We start from the raw sequence: 20,571 nt of genomic DNA, 5'->3' as shown, positions 1-20,571 counted from the left end.
CATCTTCCTTTCTGTTTTCACCTGTAACTCATCCAGTGTAAATTTCAGTAAATTGAGGCTAGTGATAGTCATCCATGAACTTTATTCCTGCACAGCTCAGAAAAGAGGAACAAGGCCTGTGCATTCATGATGGGTTGTAGTGCAGGGCTTGATTGCAGTATAGGGAAGAGTTAAATGACCAGTGTTGAGAAGCAATGTCCAGGTGCTGGACTGGAAGTCAAATGTTGTGGTCTTCTTCCTGGTTTTGCCATTGATTCCTGTTTGCAACTGCCTTCCTTCTCATCATTTATCTGTCTCATCTATTTAGACTGTGGAAGGAGCTGTCTGTTCTCTGTATGTCTTGGATGCTCAGCACATTAGGCGTAGTCAAAAATAATTAATGACATTAGAAGAAATAGGTTGCTGATATGTTTGACAAAATACTTATCCTGACCATTTGCTAATGTTAAAAGAGGCTAATGAGCATGTCTTTTTTATCAACTGAGCTCAAGATTCTAAAATGTAAAAATTAACATAAAAAATTAATGTTTCCTTTTTCTCCTGACATCCTTTTCACTACAGGTACTGCAGCTGGGCTCTGAAATCCTCCCACAGTACAAACAAGAAGCACCAAAGACTCCACCACATATAATTTTGCATTATTGTGTTTTCAAGACTACCTGGGACTGGATCATCTTGATTTTAACCTTCTACACCGCTATTTTGGTCCCTTACAATGTCTCTTTTAAAACCAAACAGAACAATGTGGCCTGGCTAGTAGTGGACAGCATTGTAGATGTCATTTTTTTGGTAGACATCGTGCTTAATTTCCATACCACCTTTGTGGGACCAGCAGGAGAGGTGATCTCTGACCCAAAGCTGATTCGCATGAATTACTTGAAGACCTGGTTTGTGATCGATCTGCTCTCATGCTTGCCGTATGATGTCATCAACGCATTTGAGAATGTTGATGAGGTCAGTATACTTGTTCCACTTCCACTCCCTAATTATAACTTAACGTTCAGGAGTGGGAGGGGAGAAGAAAGAAATGGATGCTTTTAGTTAAGTATGTTGGATTATGTCTCTGGTAGCTGCCCGCAGCACGTGTAGAAGTTTGCCAATGAGTCCTAGCCATAAGGGCCCATCTTTAACAGGAATGGGATAAGCCGAGGTTTTTGGTGTCAGAATTCCATGTTTATTTTCCCTGCTTCTGCATCCTGAGAGTTCAGGAGGACAGGCAGAAGCAGATGGCAGAACCTGTGTACAGCACTGAGGAAAACTGCTTCATGAGGCTTATCATAAACAGCTTGAACTGGTGTATAAAGATAATTTATCTTCCTTCAACTGATGACTGAGCAAGTTCACTAACGGCAATTCTTCACATGATCAGTTGGGAAGTAGAATGCACTTTTCTCAGCTACTTCTAGAGTGATATAGCAGGTGGCAGAGGCAGGCAGTGACTGACTACATCTTAGATCAACCGAAAGTACTGTGAGGGTGCCCAGTGATCCCTGCAGTATTGTTTGGCAGCAGTTGTTCTAGAGGAAGATAAAACACTTGATGCTTGTTTGATAATTACATAATTAGAGGAAAAAGTGGGAGAGAAAACTGGAAAACTAGGCTCTTCCTTCATTCTTGCACATTTATTTGGGAACAAATCACAAGCCAGCAGAAGAACTAACATTCAAACACTTAAACCACAATACTACTCTGATTTAACTGCTTATTTTCCTTCTGTATCAAGCTGCCAAGAAAATATTCCTAAATTAAATGTTACATGAAAGTTCCATGCCTAACTAGTTCAGCGAGTTAATGAACTGTTAACAGAACCTTAATGATGATTCCAGCAGTCTACTTTTTAACTATGTCTTACAAAATCTGTATCATCAACTTGTTAGGTGTCTGTGTTTCTCTGTGACACTAAACCTGTAACATACATGCACATTTCGTCAGAGCTTAGTATTTAATATTTAGCCTGTAATATTTAATTTTTATGAGTTCCCTTAAAATATGCCCATGTTATAAAGGACAACCTAGTTGTTAAAAGAAAATTATACCCTGAAAAATATCTCAGTAAAAACATAAGGGCATTACTTTTGTAAAGATACACTACATGGGTTGTTTATCTCATTTAAAGTATTTTATCTCATTTAAAGTATTTTTCTCTATGACTTGAGGATAAGTAGGCAAACTATTGGATATACTGGAACAAACTTGATGTTATTTGATATTTATCTCTCTAGAGAGATTTTCATTTCATATAAAGCTACAGACTGAAATAAGACAAATGAGAGCATGCAAAAAGCCTGGTGAGACCTGTCCTTAAGTATTTGTTTGTCATAAAATGCATTCAGGCTGCAGATTCAGGGCTTTCACATGTTACTTTACTGTGGCACTGATAAATAGAAGCAATGGAAGGAGTGGCCATACATCAGTTTCCGACATTTAAACTGGAAGATTTTTTTATTTTTATTTTTTTAAAAAGGGAGGGGGGGTTTCTCACACTTTGCAAATAGTTACAACCTGCTAATGATTTTGCTGGAGGGACATTTCATAACTGGAGACTGGTGATGTGACCTACAGAACATCCCTGGGGAAAATGGCTGTACCAGAGGCCGTGCAAGCCCCTGAGCTGAGCAGACTCCCTGAGCTGAGAGAAATTCTTGTTTTGAAGGTTTGAATTTCTCCAGGTTCTTATTCTCCGTGATGCATTGTAACAACGACGAGCTGATTGGTGCTTCACTTTTCCTGTGGGTCTTCAACAGTCTCCATAATCAGTATAACAGTGTTAGTTTTAGTTATTCTAGCCATCATGCCCAAGGAAAAAGAAAACTCTTGATACTATCCTTTCAAGACTGTTCATCTCTGTTTTCCCAGTGGGTTCTGACATTTAACTGGTATAAATCACTGTAGGGCCATTAGAACAGAGTTTCCACTGGTGTAAATTGCTGTTCTTCTGTTAAGGGCTCGGAGACTGGTTTACAGGCCCTGAGGGGCTTTGCCAGCAACGTCAGCAGAATAATGTAGTGCACATCAGGTGGGGATTTGGGACAGTGCATGCTGATCGCTGTTTTGTGAACTGCCTGTAGAGAAAAAGATAACCTCTTATTAAAGGAAAAAATAAAAAAGCCACATTCAAGGAGTCCTGAAAGCAGAAAGGGCTTATCTTATATATTCTCTGCTGTGTACAATATTCCCTTGTGGGCCAACTCCCTTTCTCTCATTCTTGCTGGTTTAAATTTTACTTGCCTCTCACCCCGTTTTACACACCATATTACTTCGCTGTTAGATTAAGTCAGCTGTGGGGCTGAGCTGCTGAAGTTACAAGTGGCCAGACTGAGTTGGTATCCATGTGTTACTCTGAGTTTGCTAAAGATAATTCCCTTGGAACTATGAGACTGGAGTCAGTGGGTGGCTGTGGCTGCTGTGAGTTTGTTTTTTTTTCTGGTGAACGTGCTTAAAATTTTTTTTCAGGGATTAAATGATGCCCGCTGTCAGCAGTGGCTGTAAAATGAGATAAAGACTACGAATTACTACTTTCCTGTGTCGGTATTTTCCATATATGATTTTAAACATGAGGAAATACAATCCCGTCTTTGTTGCAATCTCTATTACTGTGAAAGAAACACTGAACTGATTGCAGTGGACAAAGGGTATGGACACGATGAAGTAAAAAGCAGTGTAGACAGTGCATTGAGACTTTTGGGTCTTTGGGTAACTTTGGGACTGTCCCAACACTTAGCTCTTGATAGATTAGTAGTGAAGCCATTTTTGTCGTCTTTAAGGTGTTCCTATAATGTAAGATTAATTATAACACATGAAACTAGAGTTGATCAACATTTTTGATAAGAAAATACTCATTTAAGAAGAAGTCTGATTTTTTTTTCTCTATTTTGAAACAACTTTTTGTTTTTCAAATTTACCACAATTCTCATATAAAATTTAAAGGAATGTTTTTAACCCTATTTCAAAATTCTTGTGTTTATTACAATTTGGAACATTAGTGTATTTCCAATTCACATTTTAAAAATATAACTGAAATTCCAGTTCAAAGTTCAAAATTCTTTGAATTAATTAACTATTAATCAATACAACTATTAACAACTACAATTAATACAAGAGGCACGTAGGTATGAATAACCACATTCTACAGATGGAAGAGAAAAGAAAAAACATTACTGTCTTTGTTCAAGGCCGTGGAATTGAGAGTCTCAATATGAGTATATCAGAAGTTTTTTATCTCAAGTGATGTACTGGAGGAGAGTACAGCATCTCATATTCAGACGTGAACAGAATCTAACAAATGAAGAAACAAGTAGCTGCAGAGAAATTTCCATTGGTACCCAAATGAAAGAAAAGTTATAAATGTTTCTCCTTTTTTTTTCCCTATATGATGAGCTGATTATACAGTTAAATAGAAATTACTTTCATGACCTGCATAGAACTTCAATAAAAAATTCCATTGATTGATGAGTCAACGTAATGCTAGGCTTAATCTTTCTCCTGTTAAAACAATACAACATGCTGTAATATAGTTTGAGTAAGAAAATAATACATTGGTCTAAAATTTACACAGCTCTTAAAACGTGGTATTAATATCTTTTGAATTGGAATAATGACAATAACATTTGTCAGTGATCCTTTACAGTAATTAGTATTATTCCTCATGTAAGGAAATACCACCTACTTTGAGGGATGATGTTATCTTTTTGTGTTCAGACATCAATCAGTTGATTTAATAAAAAACAGGCTTAAATAAAATTCCACAATTTTTGCCAAGAACAATGCAATCAAAGTCCTCAAATTCCAAAGGCAAGTTGAAGTATTTTTTGCAGTGTCAGCTTGAGCAATTTTATGCTGTGGTTTTTAGCCATAATACCTTAAGATATAATTTATATTGGAAAAAAATTGATGTTACATGTGACACCATTGTGAAATTTCATGGTAGGAGAGGAATCCAGTCATGTCAATACCATATAAATCTCTGAAACAGCAATTTTTACTACCAACTCCCTATATGTATTTGAATCAAACACTGATCAATTGTTGGCTGATACCAAACTGAGAACCATATATTATTCTTATGAAGTGGGACTGGCGCTGTTTAACACCTGTGTTGGTGACATGGACAGTGTGACCAAGTGCACCCTCAGCAGGTTTGCTGATGACACCAAGCTGTGTAGTGCGGTCAACATGCTGGAGGGCAGGAATGCCACCCAGAGGGACCTGGACAGGCCTGAGAGATGAGGCTGTGTTGAACCTCATGAGATTCAGGAAGGCCAAGTACAAGGTCCTGCACCCGGGCAGGGGAAATCCCAAGCGCAAATACTGGCCGGGCAGAGAATGGATTGAGAGCAGCCCTGAGGAGAAAGACCTGGGGGCGCTGATTGATGAGAAGCTCAACATGAGAAGGTATTATGTGCTTGCAGCCCAGAAAGTCAACCACGTCCTGGGCTACACCAAAAGCAGCATGGCCAGCAGGTCAAAGGAGGCGATTCTCCCCCTGTTCAGCTCTCGTGAGACCCCACCTGGAGTCCTGCATTCAGCTCTGGGGCCTTCAGCACAAGATGGATGTGGACCTGTTGGAGCAGGTCCAGAGGACGGCCATGAAGATGACCAAGAGGCTGGAGCACCTCTCCTATGAAGTCAGGCTGAGGGAGTTGGGGTTTTTCGGCCTGGAGAAGAGAAGGCTCTGGGGAGACCTTACAGCAGCTTTCCAGTACCCGAAGGGGGCCTACAGGAAAGCTGGGGAGGAGTGATAGGACAAGGAGTATGACTTTAAACTAAGTGAGGCTAGATTTAGATTAGGTATAAGGAAGAAATTATTCATTGAGAGGGTGGTGAGGCACTGGCACAGGCTGCCCAGAGAAGCTGTGGATGCCTCATCCCTGGAGGTGCTCAAGGCCAGGCTGGATGGGGCTTTGGGCAGCCTGGTCTGGTGGGAGGTGTCCCTGCCCATGGCGGGGGTGGTGGAATTAAATGGTCTTTAAGGTCCTTTCCAACCCAAATCATTCGGTGATTTCTATTAGGTGAGGTAGAAAATAAATAAATGCATAGTGAAAGGTAATCAGGAAAGATGTATTCAATAAAAGTGATCTAGAGTTCACTTAAGTGCATGAAAAAGAGAGAAGCTAGCATTTAGGCAAAGATGACATAGAGCTTTCAAAGAACAAAATTTATGATGATAAAAAAGTCACAGAAAAAACACAATGCAAAAGTAATCAAAGAAAATTAAACTATTTAGTGCTAAGTGAGCATGATGCAGCTTGAAAGTAAACAGTGAGTTGTAAGAGAGGAAAAAATGAATGTGTTGCTTGTCAGATTTTTGGCAAATGTGAGGCAGTACTTTTACAATAGATTAATTTAAAACCTTATTAGTGAAATAATCTCTCATGCTAATACAAACTGGCTATCTAGGAATTACTGAAGTAGCTATACTGAATAGCATGCAAATTCCCTAGATTTATTTTACCATTTGTTTGCAATAAAGGGCAAGGTAATAAATTATCTCAATATTTATAGTTTTATTGAATAATCAGGGCTCCATAAAGAATTTTGGCTGAATTTTACAAACTGGAAAATATTATTTTTCTAAACTGTAAACAGCTATATAATTTGAAGTCCTTGAAACTGCATAGTTCATTTGTCTGTCTTATTAGGCAATACTGTAACTGTTTTGGATGCAAGTCTGTTGATAAATCTGGTAATGAATTAATATTTTTTATGTGGCTAATTAGAGCTAAAGCAGTCATAACCTACTTTTCTTTGTAATGTCTACAACAAAGCAGCTATATATCAGAGTATGAGCCAGGCATTGCAGAAATGTTGGTAAAGTGTGGTTCTTGGATGTGTTGACAGGAGATGTGAAGGGATAAACTCCTAAAAAGCCAACCTCCATGCTACTAATGAAGTGCCTCTTTTATGCTACTGTCTCAAGGGGCAGGCTGCCTTTTTCTTCGAAACCTTGTTTTCCAAACTGTGTTGTTTTTATATGTGTAGGCACATACACCTCCTCTGTATAGGTTCTGCTTCTGGCTGTTAGGATGCCAATTAGATCTTCTGCACTACTAACGTTCAGATTAGTCTTTTCGCTATGTCATGGATAAGGAAGGGTGTGATTACGTTTCAAGGCTACTTCCTAGCTTTGAAAAGCATGACATGATTTATCATGCTGTTAAAGACAGAATAGTAGTCTACATAAGCTGTTCAATCTATATAAGGCTAAAAGAATTAAAACACTGAATTACATTTTCAGTGATAATCTATGGTGATAGCCTTTGTCCAAGAAGGAAAGCTAATTGAATTTATTAGATTCTGCATTATTTCAAAAAGCTGCTGTTCGAGTGATACTTAGGCTACACATAAAGGGGAACACGTTTCAGAGACAGGAATCAGTTACCTGTCTTTTTTCCCCAGTTCAGCATGCTTGTATTGATCTGAGGCAGAAAGTCAGATGAGATGGCAAAGGGTATTTATCTGAGTAGCTAAATGGTTGCTGTATAGTCTATTTCATATTAGGGATTGGATTAGAATTTAAGATGGAGTGGTACTAGATGCCAGTAACACTAAATCTTATTTGGGTGTTTTGCATATTTGAGGTAATTTAAAAAGCTTCTGGAACTGGCTGGTTCTTTGAAGCAGAGGCACTGAGGGAAGAAGATAGGTGTCTGTTAGGGGTAAATTTTTCATTTGGTAGTGCGGAAAGTGGGATGGAGAATAGCACTTTGAAGCTTTAGATTACTTACACATTATCTTTATCCATGTTCTTCTTCTTAAAGTCAGTGCTTTAAAGAAGTGCTTGCTTTTTGGGTATGCTGTTTTCTGGTGAGGCAAGGATGGATGTAGATTTATAAATGAAAAAATCAACCTTTTAATCTCTTCTCACACCCTGTGCTCGTATGCATGAATTATTGTTGTTTCTCCCTGGAATCTAACCAGGCTGGGAAATGTCTGACTAAAATAAGCATTGTGAGTTTGGAGATCTGCCTTCTTCAGTACTGAGAACCACAGCAGTAACGAGAGAGTTTCGGTGTTGATTTTGACCTGTGTGCATAATGTTATCTCATTGGTTGGCTGTTAAATATGGCAGTCTGTAGGAAAGGTCATGTTTTCAGACCTCATTAAGAAAATCAGAAGAGGCGAATAAGGCAAATGAGAAGCCCTAATAACGACCTGATGACGTGTTGCTTTCCATGTCTCCTGTCTCACTTACGCTAGTGATAAATTTGGTCCATTGTCTTATTTTCTGGATAAATAATTTATTTTTTTTGTTCTGTTTCATTCCTTTAGTGGTTAGCTTTTAGTCTCCTTCATCTCCCTTTAATTGAGGTAAAATCAGAGCTTCATCTGTTATAAGTGAGAAGAAAGTGCTGGAAAACCTTGAGGAGATTTGTGTCAGTGCTAAATATTTCTCTTTTTAAAAATAGATAGTAGGTAGGAAATAAACTATACTTCCTTCGAGCCTAGAAAAAAATCTTAATGGTTGCAATAAGTCCATTTTCTTTCTGTACATGTGGAAAGTAAGTAACGTTCTAAAAAGTGAATTGTACTGTCATGCAGATTGAATCTTACTGAAGTCCTAGCTTTAGTACAATTCTAGGAGGTGGGATGAAAGTTGCATTTTACTTCTTCCCAAAAGTTGTTCATTCTATGTCCTGTTTGTTTGGAAAGGAAAATGAATAATTTTTCACTTTTTTTTTTTTTTTTTTTTTTTCTGTAGCTCATTTTTATTGCTGTTCTTTAAACACTATTTTTTTTTATAGGTGCAATTCTATTATTCAGTAGATTTTGGATTGAATTTCATTTTGCTTAGCAAATGAGCAGCAGTAACTTCTTTTTATTTGTACAGCGTCTAGCACTGTAGCGTCCACTGTTGCTGTTCGTAGGCTCTGTAATGACACAAGAAACAAATAATTACTCTGCTACAGCCCTTATGTTTTCACAAACCTTCACGGAGTAATTCATCACAGTGTCTCATCTCTTCAACTCTTTTCATGGATGTGGAAGTAATGGTATAAATCTTCTGTCCTCTGATGCAAAGCTAAAAACAAAACATTGAAATCCTGGGCCCTGTACTTTGAGAGAGAATTACGTCTAAGATATCAGTGCAAGACATGGGGTGCACTGACAGTAGATCATGTCTTGCAGAAAAGAAGGAGATAGAGAAGAAAATCTATGTGTAAATATGCACAGTATCTAGCAAGTAAGTCAAATTTACAACAAGTTAATCATGGAAATTTAGTTCTGGCGGAATTTCATGGATAAACTTCTGAAGCATTCTCTTTTAATGTAAAATGTGGGTTCAACTTTCTTCCAGTACTGAGGAAAACTGATCTGTTTTTCTGTTGGTTTTGAAGTGTAGTTCTATTCTGCAAAGACTGCATAGGAGGAGAGGAAAGGGGAGTGGTTGTATTTATTATTTTAAGCACTTTTGACAGGTTTGCTCAGTCAGAGAACACAGAGTTATTTCTTCTGGCTGTCAGTGCTTTGAGCTTGCCCTTTGGTTTGGAGGGGACTTGCTACAGATTCTTCAATTTTCATGCATCAGCCATCACTAGCAATGAAAGTAGAACTACCAACACACTAAATATCTGAATAAATGTCAGCAACTTGTTGTGGTTTAACCCCAGTAAGCAGCTAAGTACCGCTCAGTTCCTTGCTCACGCTCCCTCCAGTGGGGTGGGGGAAGAGAATGAAAAGGGCAGAAGTTTCTACTCATGGTTTGAGTTAAAGACCATCTAATAATTAAAAAAATAAATAAAAATAGAAAAAGGAGTTGCTTGCTATGAGCTGACCAATGCCTAGCATGTCCCTGAGCAACAGGGTAAAATTTGGAAAATTGCTCTCCAGTTTTCTTTCTGAGCATGGCACCACGTGGTATGATACATCCCTTTGATCAGCTGGGATCAGCTGTCCTGGCTTTGTCCCCTCCCAGCTTCTTTTGCACACCCAGCCTCCTTGCTGGTGGGGCGGTAGGAGAAGTAGAAAAGAGCTTGATGCTGTGTAAGCACTATTCAGCAATTACTAAAACTTTTATCTGGTATCAACGCTTTTTTTTTTGTCACAGATCCAAAATGTAGCACCATACTAAAGAAAATTAACTCTATCCCAGTCAAATCCAGCACACAACTGTATGTGGGTATCATCAGCAGAGTATTTAGTTTCATTTAGTTATTTCAAACAATTTGATATGTAAGCTTATGTGAAATTCAGCATTTGATGCAGTATTTGTGTTAGTGCTGCACACTAGTTTTCCCTGTAACAAAAATATATTAAAAATGTACTGCTTTTCTGCCTTGGCTACAGAACAGATTTCTTAGCTTTTACATACCCCCATGAGGAGGGATCTGTTGGGTAGAGTATGAACAGGTGGAACCATGTATGTGAAAATCTCGCCCAGGTAGGACTTTGTGGGATATTATTTGATCTTGTCCTTTCCCAAACTGACACACAGAAGTGCCTTCTGGTGATCCTTTACAGCAGAGCATCTGAAGCTGCCTCTTTGGGCAGTCCTTTTGGGACCTGTGGTACAATTTCTAGCTCTTTATGAACCAAGGTTTCCTTTGGGCGGAAGTAGCTCTGAGCATCTCTTAATCTGCAACTCGAAGGTTGTAGCAGGAGCAGAGCTAAGAGGGTGGGACGTGAATCAGGGGGAGTAAATTGAGTTCAGGCTCTTCTTTTGTGTGACATTGTGGAGCCATCTGTATGATAAAAGCATAAAAATAATCTGCACCGATAGGAGCATTAAAATGGACAGTAATCAAAAAGCACAGTTCTCTTTTGGAAAGTGGCAATCTAAAAATGCCAGTTTTGAATCCAGCAGATCTATTCCTGGGAGTATTAAAATATTACTTGCTAAATTTAGTGACCAAAAATACTGTTTTAAAGTCTTGGGAAAGGATCTGATTTTTTTTCTGCTATATTATCTATGAAATAGGCTATTATGTTTCCATTGTTTATAACCATTTAAAATTTCGTCACTTAGGAATTTTTAAGAGAATTGTATAATTACTTCCCTGGGCATTTCTTCATCTTGATATTGATCCATTTAGAATAGACAAAACCTTTCTTCCCCGAGGAAATCAAATAGAAAATACTGTTAATGCTGAGATTAAAATCGTGATTTCTTTTTTGCTTTTGCTGAACTTTTAGAATCTTATTGGCAATGCAGTCGCATGAAATATTGTGACTGATTTAAACATTAAATGCATCCGTTGAATGCAACCAAATCAAGTATTTATTTTCTGTAAATAAGCAAGTTCTTTTTGTACAAAAAACTTACCTCTCTACCTCTGATCTGAATTTGGTAGAATGCCTTTCTCCCAAGTGATAGAGTTCTATCACATTTGAAGTGTTTAACAAAATTCCTTTTTGCATATTTCACAAGGGAAATTAGGATAAGAGTGCGGTGATCTCCAAATAATCTGTTCTGAAGCTCTGAAAGCCAAGCAGCTTGCTTTGAACTTTTTCATCTAATTTCAATCATTGTATTCAAATTTTTATATCTAGTTTCAGCTCCCTTTCTGTGATTTTTTTCCTAGTATTTCTAATCCTTATTTTCAAACTAATTCAATTAAGAATTAACCAAATTCCAAAAATTCCAAGTCCTTCCTGAATCACTGTTTTTCTTTGGTAGGACACTAAATGATGAGCAACTATTTTTTTTTTTAACCTTTTTTTTTTTCCTTTTTTTTTAATTCAGCAATAGACTTTAATTTATAGAACAAGTTTTGCATCATCATTCTTGACCAAAAATAAAACTAGTATTTAGAATGCTGGGTTATAATGTTTTCTTGCCATTGCCTGAGACTGTGTGATTAAAGAGTTTGGCTTTGAGACTAAAGCTTAAGGTAGATCTTTACTGGATACTTCTCAAAATGTGGTACAATACAGTTTTCCAGTTAAAGTTTGTAAAGGGGCAAGGGAGAAATGGGTTTTGGTCTTGAGGAAAAAGGCTGGAAGGCTGTGTGATAGCATCAGAGTGCAGATATTTAGATTGTAGAGACTATGAATGATTGTCACTCAGGGAATTGCATGTCTGGTTTCTAAAATATGGTTATCAGTTTATAATTTGTTGTTGTTAAGTCTTTTCCCCCTCTTTGCCTCTCCATAGTGAGTCTTCAGAAGTACCTACGTTCCCTCCCCTGGAGGGAAATTGATTATGTGTTCCCAGGTAACAAATTATATCTGTCTCTGAAAATGAGTCAATGTAATCATGACAAATTCATGAAATAAAGAGGAAATACATTGCTGCGGTCCTGGGGAACATGAGTCAATATGCTTTATGTAATTATTTAATAAAACATCTCTTCTAGTGCATCGAACCAGCCTGAGATACCGAAGCAGTTGAATTTATGCAGGAATAAACAAACTTCCAGTAAAAGCTGGTGACCAGAAGCATGCAATTAGACATTTCCAGAAATACTCATTAAACCAGTCTGCTTAAATTTTAATCAGACTTCTATGTATGAAAACCATCTTGATAAGGGGGAGCAGGAAAAAAAAACACACACACACACACAAAAGGTTTTTATGAAAGGCCGTTCAGATCTTTTGGTTTCCCAAGTGGCTTTGAATTTTTGTTTTTATTTAACTGCTTGAGCTTGGGAGTACAAATCTGTCTAAAAGTTAACAATGTAAAATCCTACATGCTGCCTTAATTCTGTTTTATGGAAGCTGTATTAGTATCAGCACAGAAATACTACATTGATAGCAAAGCTGTCAAAAATAAAATAATGGAGGGATTAGACAGTGAGATATTTGAAATACTTAATCTTTGTGTAGTCCATATGAGAAATGTGATAAGACTGCTAGTGAGTGAATGCTTACATGAAAGTAAAGTCATTGGAAATGCACTTACACTGAAAAATTGCAAATCACCAGGTACTTCCATCATTTTTGGCCTTCTTTATTTATCTTGCTGATGTCTGAGCTAAATACTGCAAACAGTGATATATCTGAGAAATGAGAGCACACGCGCTGCCCTGGATCATAAAGACAGTTGATGGGAAAGTCAGAAATAGCTATAAGAGGTTAATGAACCCAGATGCTGGAATGAATTCAGTAGGTATCTTATTATGTTATAATGTTATCTAAACATTAGATTTGTATAATTTAATGGTCAGTGACTTCCATTTGTATTTTCAGTCAGCTTAAAGTAGCATCAGGCTACTCAGGGACAGTTCACTTGCACAACTGGGCACGCAATAAATAAGCTATCATTTGGAGCCTTCACAAAGGTATTTGTAGACCTATTCAAACCATCTGAGAGGGGAGGTCAGAGAGCAACCCACAAAATGTTAGTGAAAAAAGACAAGAAGGCATGTATCCATCCCTTAAAAGGGTCATTAAGCTGTTCACGCTTCACAATCTTTTTTTTTTTTTTTTTTTTTTCTGATGGACACCTACTTGTGATAGATCACCTTGTGTCTTTGCAAACTGCAGTTATGAATATTGTTGCTTTAATATTTTATTCTAATGGCCACTGTGCTTTATCCTTCTAGGGCATCAGTAGCCTCTTCAGTTCACTTAAAGTGGTCAGACTACTTCGACTCGGTCGTGTAGCTCGGAAATTGGACCACTACATTGAATATGGAGCAGCAGTCTTGGTTCTGCTGGTGTGCGTGTTTGGTCTTGCGGCACACTGGCTGGCCTGCATTTGGTACAGCATAGGAGACTATGAAGTTATTGATGAGGATACAAACACGATCCGAACTGAGAGCTGGCTCTATCAGCTGGGAATGTCGATAGGAACACCTTACCGCTTTAACGCATCGGGCTTTGGAAAATGGGAAGGCGGGCCAAGCAAGGACTCCGTCTACATCTCCTCACTGTATTTTACGATGACCAGCCTCACCAGTGTTGGTTTTGGTAACATCGCTCCAACCACAGATGGGGAGAAGATCTTTGCGGTTGCTATGATGATGATTGGCTGTAAGTATTAGAGATTCTCTCTCTCATGCAACATCTGATAGTCATGTGCCATGAATTCTGAGTATTGTAAGAACATCTAGAATCATATCGAACATTATTATGCAGTTAAAAACAAAATACTTTGGGTGGCAATATACTTATCACACTTTCTTACCGGTTAGTTTTAAAATCACAGATGGGAACGTTGCTGTGACTAGAAAAAAATCGGTCATTTTGGAAGCAATATTCTGCCAATATCATTTCAATATTCTCTTGTAAGTAAAAAATAAAATGTACAAAGCCTGAGGTAGTAAAAGTTAATAGAGTGAGCGTAGACAACCCTTGTGCCTTGCTTTGGTATAAGCTGGGGGAGGTCCAGGAGCATCTCACAAGGAGACAATAAGAGCTGTCTGGAGGCCATCAGCTCCCCTGAGGGCTGAGCATACAGTCAGATCCTAAAGCAAAGAAGATAATACGGGCCTTGGGCACCTCCTCTGGCTCATGTTTCCTTGTTGCAAGGGGTTTTGCATTGCCAAGCTGTCCAGATTTGGTCATGTTGTGTCACTTCAGTGCAAGATCTGCACTCAGAGTGCCTGGAGAGCTGCTTGCAGTTAGGAACTGTACCGTGGCCACCCTTAAACTCGGTCATGCTTTTCTGCATAAGGGTGAGATCTGGACCAAAATAAAGAGAAAAAAAAAATTGCACATGGAAGAGCATGTCGTTGTTATGGAGAAAGAGAGAGAGATTGCTGTACAGTGATAATACGTTCAGAGGAAAAAAAGGCTAGTTCTTGCTAAGCAAAAAATTAAAACCCAGTATATAATGAAACTCAATTAGCACCACAGTTTTATCAACGTGCAGCTTTGATTCTGATGTATGTGTCATTTTACAGCAGTGCTGAAATCATGCACTGAAATATGCATGCAATGTTGAGCAGGCTGAAGGCTAGAAGTAGAAAGACAAGCATTCTTGATGGAGTAGGGATTGGGATTTTTTAGTTATAAAAATTGTTAATTTAATTCTCCTAGCTTTTTCCACTGCTTAAAGTCCCATCATTGTGTTAAAACACAGTGGTAGCAGAAGTAGAATTTATATAAAAGTTGGAGGCAATTATGCAATTTCCTCATGAGAATGAGTTAGACAATGTAGCAGTGTAGTACAAAGCAGGCTTCCATACATATTTCTTAATGAAGGTACCTTTTTAATTGGAAATACCCTGACCTTTGGCTTACTGTTCATTATGTTATGCTCATGATACTATCTAGACAGAATAGCTAGTACTTTTCAGTATTATTATTCAGTACTGTGAGTACTGGATAGACCTAACCTTTATAAAATCAAGAATATATGTGGGGATATTTTGGAGTTGTCCCTCCTCTTCATTTCAAAGTGTGGTGGAAAGAAATGGAATTTATGCAAGGTGAAAATTGATAGATATCTGCTCTGAATTCTAAAATGAGCTTTAATTTCAGTAAGTTTTAAAAAATAGTGTTCTGGCAATTTTAAATCTTGTGAACACAATAATATTTGACAGAAACAATTTTGTTTGTATTTGATTGGATTTCTGGAACCTTAAATATCTATCCCTATAACCGTCTCTATGTCTGAGCATCTTGATCTTGTGAACAACTACTTGGAAACCATTAGGACTGTTCACAAGATGTGTTTGCAGGAATGGCAACTAGGTCATCCAGTCTTTCCGTTTACCTCTCTGGACTTTGCAGGTTCTTGATTGCTTTTGACATGCTGATGTTTTGCACTGTGGTCAACTAAACAGTTTTGTTTAGCTTGCAGCTATTTGGAGCTTAATTGCTGATAAGGTTTCTTCCACTGTAAAATTTTGTGTTAAAATAACACTATTTTGTCTTTAGAATCAAGCTCTCAAATATTGATCAGAGCTTGAACTAAGGTAGCTTTACAAGAATTTTATCTGAACCTAAAAGATACATACCAAATGTATTGGGGGATAGATGTGGGGAAGGGAAAAGGTGTGTCCTGGCTAGAACTTCTGTATGTCACTTAGGAAAATCTGTATTTGTACCTGGACAAGTAGGATGTTTGCTAGGAGCTGAGCTTGTAACTCATATCACAGTTGGTGGCTGCATGTTCCCGTTATGCTCCCCAGTTTGCCTATGTCAGATCACATAGATTTGCACATGGGGTAGATAGCATCTGTGGATGTCCAAACCATCAGAAAGAAGCTACTGTCCACTAGTAAAAGTGCAGGGTATGTGATATCTCTTTAATACTTTACCATTAACACTGCAGTTAATGTAGGATGTATTTAGTGATGAATATCTCAAAAACATGAAACATTACAGATTTTGGGGCGTGCTTAAATGAATCAGACATACATGTGCTGGACAAAACGTCTTTTGCAAGTACTTCAAAATAAATTAAAGTTGGCAAACAGCTGAAAACTTCATATTATTTATTAATAAATGTGATTATACAACAAATTACATCTTTGGGGTGAAATATGATGAAAGCAAATACTTTAATAAGCCTCCTACCCAGATTGGTTTGTATCACAAGATTTCTGACTTCAACAGAAAATAGATTTAAAAGAGGTCAGGCAAATGTGTTGAGGTAATCATCCTGACACATCAGATCTGGTTGTGCTAGGAACTCAAAGGGCAGAAGCCTTGAAAACCAGAGGACTATAGACAGACGTCTATAGATGTATATATTTTAAGATGCAGTCTTTAGATCCTGCATAATTGTGGTGATAATTAGACCTTTGGCTGTAGTGGAAAATGAGGAAGCTATTTTCACTCACAAATAAGCACAGGAGGATTACACTGGAAATCCTCCTTTCCACAGTTGCATCAATTTGGTAGTTTTCTTCTCCTTCCCGCAAGTATAAGAACATTCATGTGCACACTAACTCTCAAAACCATGCTCGGGTGGTGTGTAAGGCAGCAGTTCACTTCTCATCTTTCACTAGCACGGGGAATGCTATTTTCCTTCCGTGAAGGCTGCGGGGAAAGCCTAGATGTTTGGCTATCTAAAACTCCAGTTGAACATAGATGGGATTTGCGGAGTCCAACCTCAAATTCATCACTCCATTAACTTCTCCGCTGCTAGAGGATTTCTTTAAGAAGTGTGCGAATTTATCTTGTTTTTGGAATGGCGAGGTGTAGACATAAATACATACCTGTATATTTAAATAGTCCAGTGAAATATGTGCCAGTCAGTTTACAACCTTTTGTGTAGGAATTAGAAACACTGCTGGCACTTTTTCTTTGAGGGTGTTATCTTTCTTGTTTAGTTGAGTAAGCCAATATGTTAACAAGATTGCTTTTGAGATCCCCAAACTGCCACTACAGTGTCATCAAAAATGGATATTTGGGGACAAGAGTATCACAATCAGCATTAATACTTCAAATTAATTCCAGCAAAATTTTACTTTAAATAGGCTGGAAATATTTGATAGGAGGGATTTTTTTTTTTTTTTTTTTCCCTAGGGACAATTAGCCTCCCAACTATGAATGAATAGTACAACTTCCATTAGTCTGATGGGGACAAATGTAGCTGATCAGAAAGGAAATGAGAAAATTTCCTTCTGGTTGTGGGTTTTATCATCTGCACTTTTAGAGTGGCAATAAGAATTGCACCAACAAACTAGCAGCTTGTTAAACAACACCAAGCTCCTCATCACAATTTCATTGGCAAGACTGCTTTTGAAATTTTGGTCCACTCTTTATTATAAACAAACAGAATTTTCTTGAAACATCAACCAGAGAGAAGTCACGAATTTACTTTTAGAAGTGTGAAATCTTCTGACTTAGTGAACATAGAAATAAATATATTATTGTAATTATTATTATGATCAAGGGGCTGGAGAACCTCTCCTCTGAAGACAGGCTGAGGGAGTTGGGGTTGTTCAGCCTGGAGAAGAGAAGGCTCCAGAGAGACCTTACAGTGGCCTGCCAGTACCTAAAGGGGGCTGCAGGAAAGCTGGGGAGGGACTCCTGGTCAGGGGGTGCAGTGATAGGACAAGGGGGAATGGCTTTAAACTAAAAGAGTGGAAATTTAGATTAGATATTAGGAGGAAATTCTTCACTGTGAGGGTGGTGAGGCACTGCACAGGTTGCCCAGAGAAGCTGTGGGTGTCCCACCCCTGGAGGTGCTCAAGGCCAGGCTGGATGGGGCTTTGGGCAGCCTGGTGTGGTGGGAGGTGTCCCTGCCCATGGCAGGGGGTTGGAGCTGGGTGGGCTTTAAGGTCCCTTCCAACCCAACCATTCTGTGATTCTGTACATATATGTGCATACATATGTAGCATGTGTGTATACACATGCAGCCCAAAAGAGAGAGTATCTATTATGATGTTTAAAAGAAGAAAAGGAGTGTGTTTTTCTTCCCCACATGAATATTTCTAAAATGATTTTTAACAGAATGGATTTGATTGTGCAAAGTTCATGTACCTCTGGGGAAGGCTGGACGTGGTGTGTATTGCTGTGATGAGCATTGCCAGGTCATACAGTTTTGCAGGCTGTTTTGTCCTTTTTTTCTAGCAAACTTGGCTTTTGGTTTGATTTACTGAGTATCTTGAATAGTTTCTGAGGAGGAAGATTGTGAGTAGCAGCGATACTGTTTCCATTGGGTTTGGACTGTTGTCTGCTGAGCCTCTCGGTTTTCAGGAGAGGTATTACTGTGTAAATAAGCAAGGGATTTCAGGAGGTGTGTTGCTGTCTCCTCCAATGGAAAACTGACTGAAAGGCTCCTGGTACAGTCAGCACAGGACTATGGTGAAACCAAACCCGAAACATTTGTGTCAGAAGGGCTCAGAATATTACAAGTATTAGAAAGCATAAGCAATTTATAACTAGTGTTCCCTCCATGTGTGTTTACTATGCTTATGCAACGAGTGCTGGAATTCATTCTCTTATGCTCAGCCACTGTTAGATCTCCTTCTGCTCACTGCTTACTCCTGCAAAGCTGATCCTGAGGCAGAAATACAGTTGTGTTATGTTAACTCTCTGTAGGTACATCTACCATTGGTAGTAGCACTTTGCTATAAATATTAAATAGGTAACTTCCATTTTCCTTTTTATGCAGTCTTTTGTTACGGTAACTAATAAATCCAGGTAACTTTAATTAACTTCACTTACATATCTCTGTATTTTATCCTGAACCAGTGGGAATTTTGGCTGAATGAGCGCAAATGTTGGCTGAGTAAAAAGTTTAAGGTATGTGAATGTGTGGAAGGAAGGGTGGGCGTATGTCTCGCTAGCAGCACATAGATACCCGAAGGGCTGGTTGAGATGAAACAGCTGCGTGTGGGCATTGAGCCCGTAGGGCTGGCTGCTTTGGTTTTACACTTGGGGCGAAGCAGAAGAACCCTAGTGTGCCTTGTTTGCAGCAGCCCTGGTGTCTGTTTGGGAGCCAGAGCTGGAAGTGGTCTTGTCTTCTGAAATGCAGGGTCCTGCTGACCTCGTGGTGGCCACAGGTGTCAGGGAGAAGGTGTTTTACTCGTTATTTTGATATAGGGAGGTGCAAACCCTGGTTGGAGTTGTGAGGCACTGCAGTGTGCTCATCACGTACCCCTGGGGATGTATGGTCCATTGGTCCGTCCCACCGAAGGGAGACGTGGGTAGTGAAAAATGCTCTCAATTCTTGACCTCAAATAATACACATCTGTTTGGGAAGAACAAATCATTTTAAGATAGATGTGAAGTATCATTTGTCTGCTCTTAAGGATTTCTGTTCTGTGGATGCTTGCTGCTCCTGATAGACAGCAATTCATATTGCTATGTAGCTGTTTTCCTGCACACATGGTAAATTATAGTTTTGTAAAACAGGCTCTGTCTCCACATCTGTCAATGAACTGACCTGCATGGTTTTGCCTCTATTTATTGAGTGTATGTATGTGTGTGTGTATGTATATATATATATATATATATATAGTCATAGGAGTGCCACTACTGGAAGTAAAAGCAATTATCTCCTCAGCTTCAATGTAGGTGAATCAAAACATATTTGCTTATCCCTCTTCACAGATGAGCACTAAATTTCTAATTAATAGGGTATATATCTGCAGACAGATCTTTCAGAAAGGCTGATGCCACATAAAAACAAGTTTAAAACCACTTCCTGTGGCTGTGAAAATAGATATATTTTCAATTTTTAATATTTTTGGGGAAAAAAAGTTAATGCAATTTTTAGTTTCTCCCCTGTGGAGACATATACCTCAAAATAACAGTTCTCATATATTTTGTTCAGCGAAGCTGTCAGGTTGGGTTGTGTATTGTTTGTTTTTTCTAAGCAATAGCAAAAATGCGAGGACTTTCATTTGCAGTTCTCATAGCTGGGCACTGTGTCTGCAATCACCTTGCTCTGCAGGTAGAGTAGGGATGAGCAGCTCTAAAAATGCTTTGCATTTTCCACTTATAACATAATATTGATGGATGTTTGCCTATCTGGATTTTGAGCAACTGAGCAAAATCCCTCATACTTGTTTTGGAAGCCTCCTGCTAATGTTTTCAGTTGCCCTGAAAGGTCCCAGGCTTTTAGTACATTTTCAAGGTAAATTATCCTTGGGAAGTAGGAACCCCCTGGAACTGCAGAGCTTGACTCATCCAAAGGAGGCAGTTCAGCGAGGAAAAGACGCATGTTTGAGTGCTAAACTAGATCATAATTTTCACTGTGAGCACTCTAATTAGTCCAGGTAGTGAGAG

The 20,571-nt window shown here is 38.5% G+C and overlaps 1 protein-coding gene across 5 annotated transcripts in view; it reads left to right on the top strand.

The window, feature by feature from the left end:
- The window catches only part of KCNH1 (potassium voltage-gated channel subfamily H member 1), a 186,642-nt gene that overhangs the window by 38,428 nt on the left and 127,643 nt on the right, over positions 1-20,571 (top strand). For all 5 annotated transcript variants that reach the window (XM_035321912.1, XM_035321913.1, XM_035321914.1 and 2 more), the window contains exons 6-7: positions 562-954; positions 13,482-13,911. In XM_035321912.1, coding sequence (XP_035177803.1) covers positions 562-954; positions 13,482-13,911 — 823 coding nt within the window. The remainder of the gene's footprint in view (positions 1-561; positions 955-13,481; positions 13,912-20,571) is intronic.

The sequence above is a fragment of the Oxyura jamaicensis genome, chromosome 3, assembly GCF_011077185.1.
Source record: "Oxyura jamaicensis isolate SHBP4307 breed ruddy duck chromosome 3, BPBGC_Ojam_1.0, whole genome shotgun sequence".
Classification (NCBI taxonomy): Eukaryota; Metazoa; Chordata; class Aves; order Anseriformes; family Anatidae; genus Oxyura; species Oxyura jamaicensis.
The sequence above is the reverse complement of the archived record's forward strand: the minus strand, read 5'-3'. Positions and strand labels throughout refer to the sequence as shown.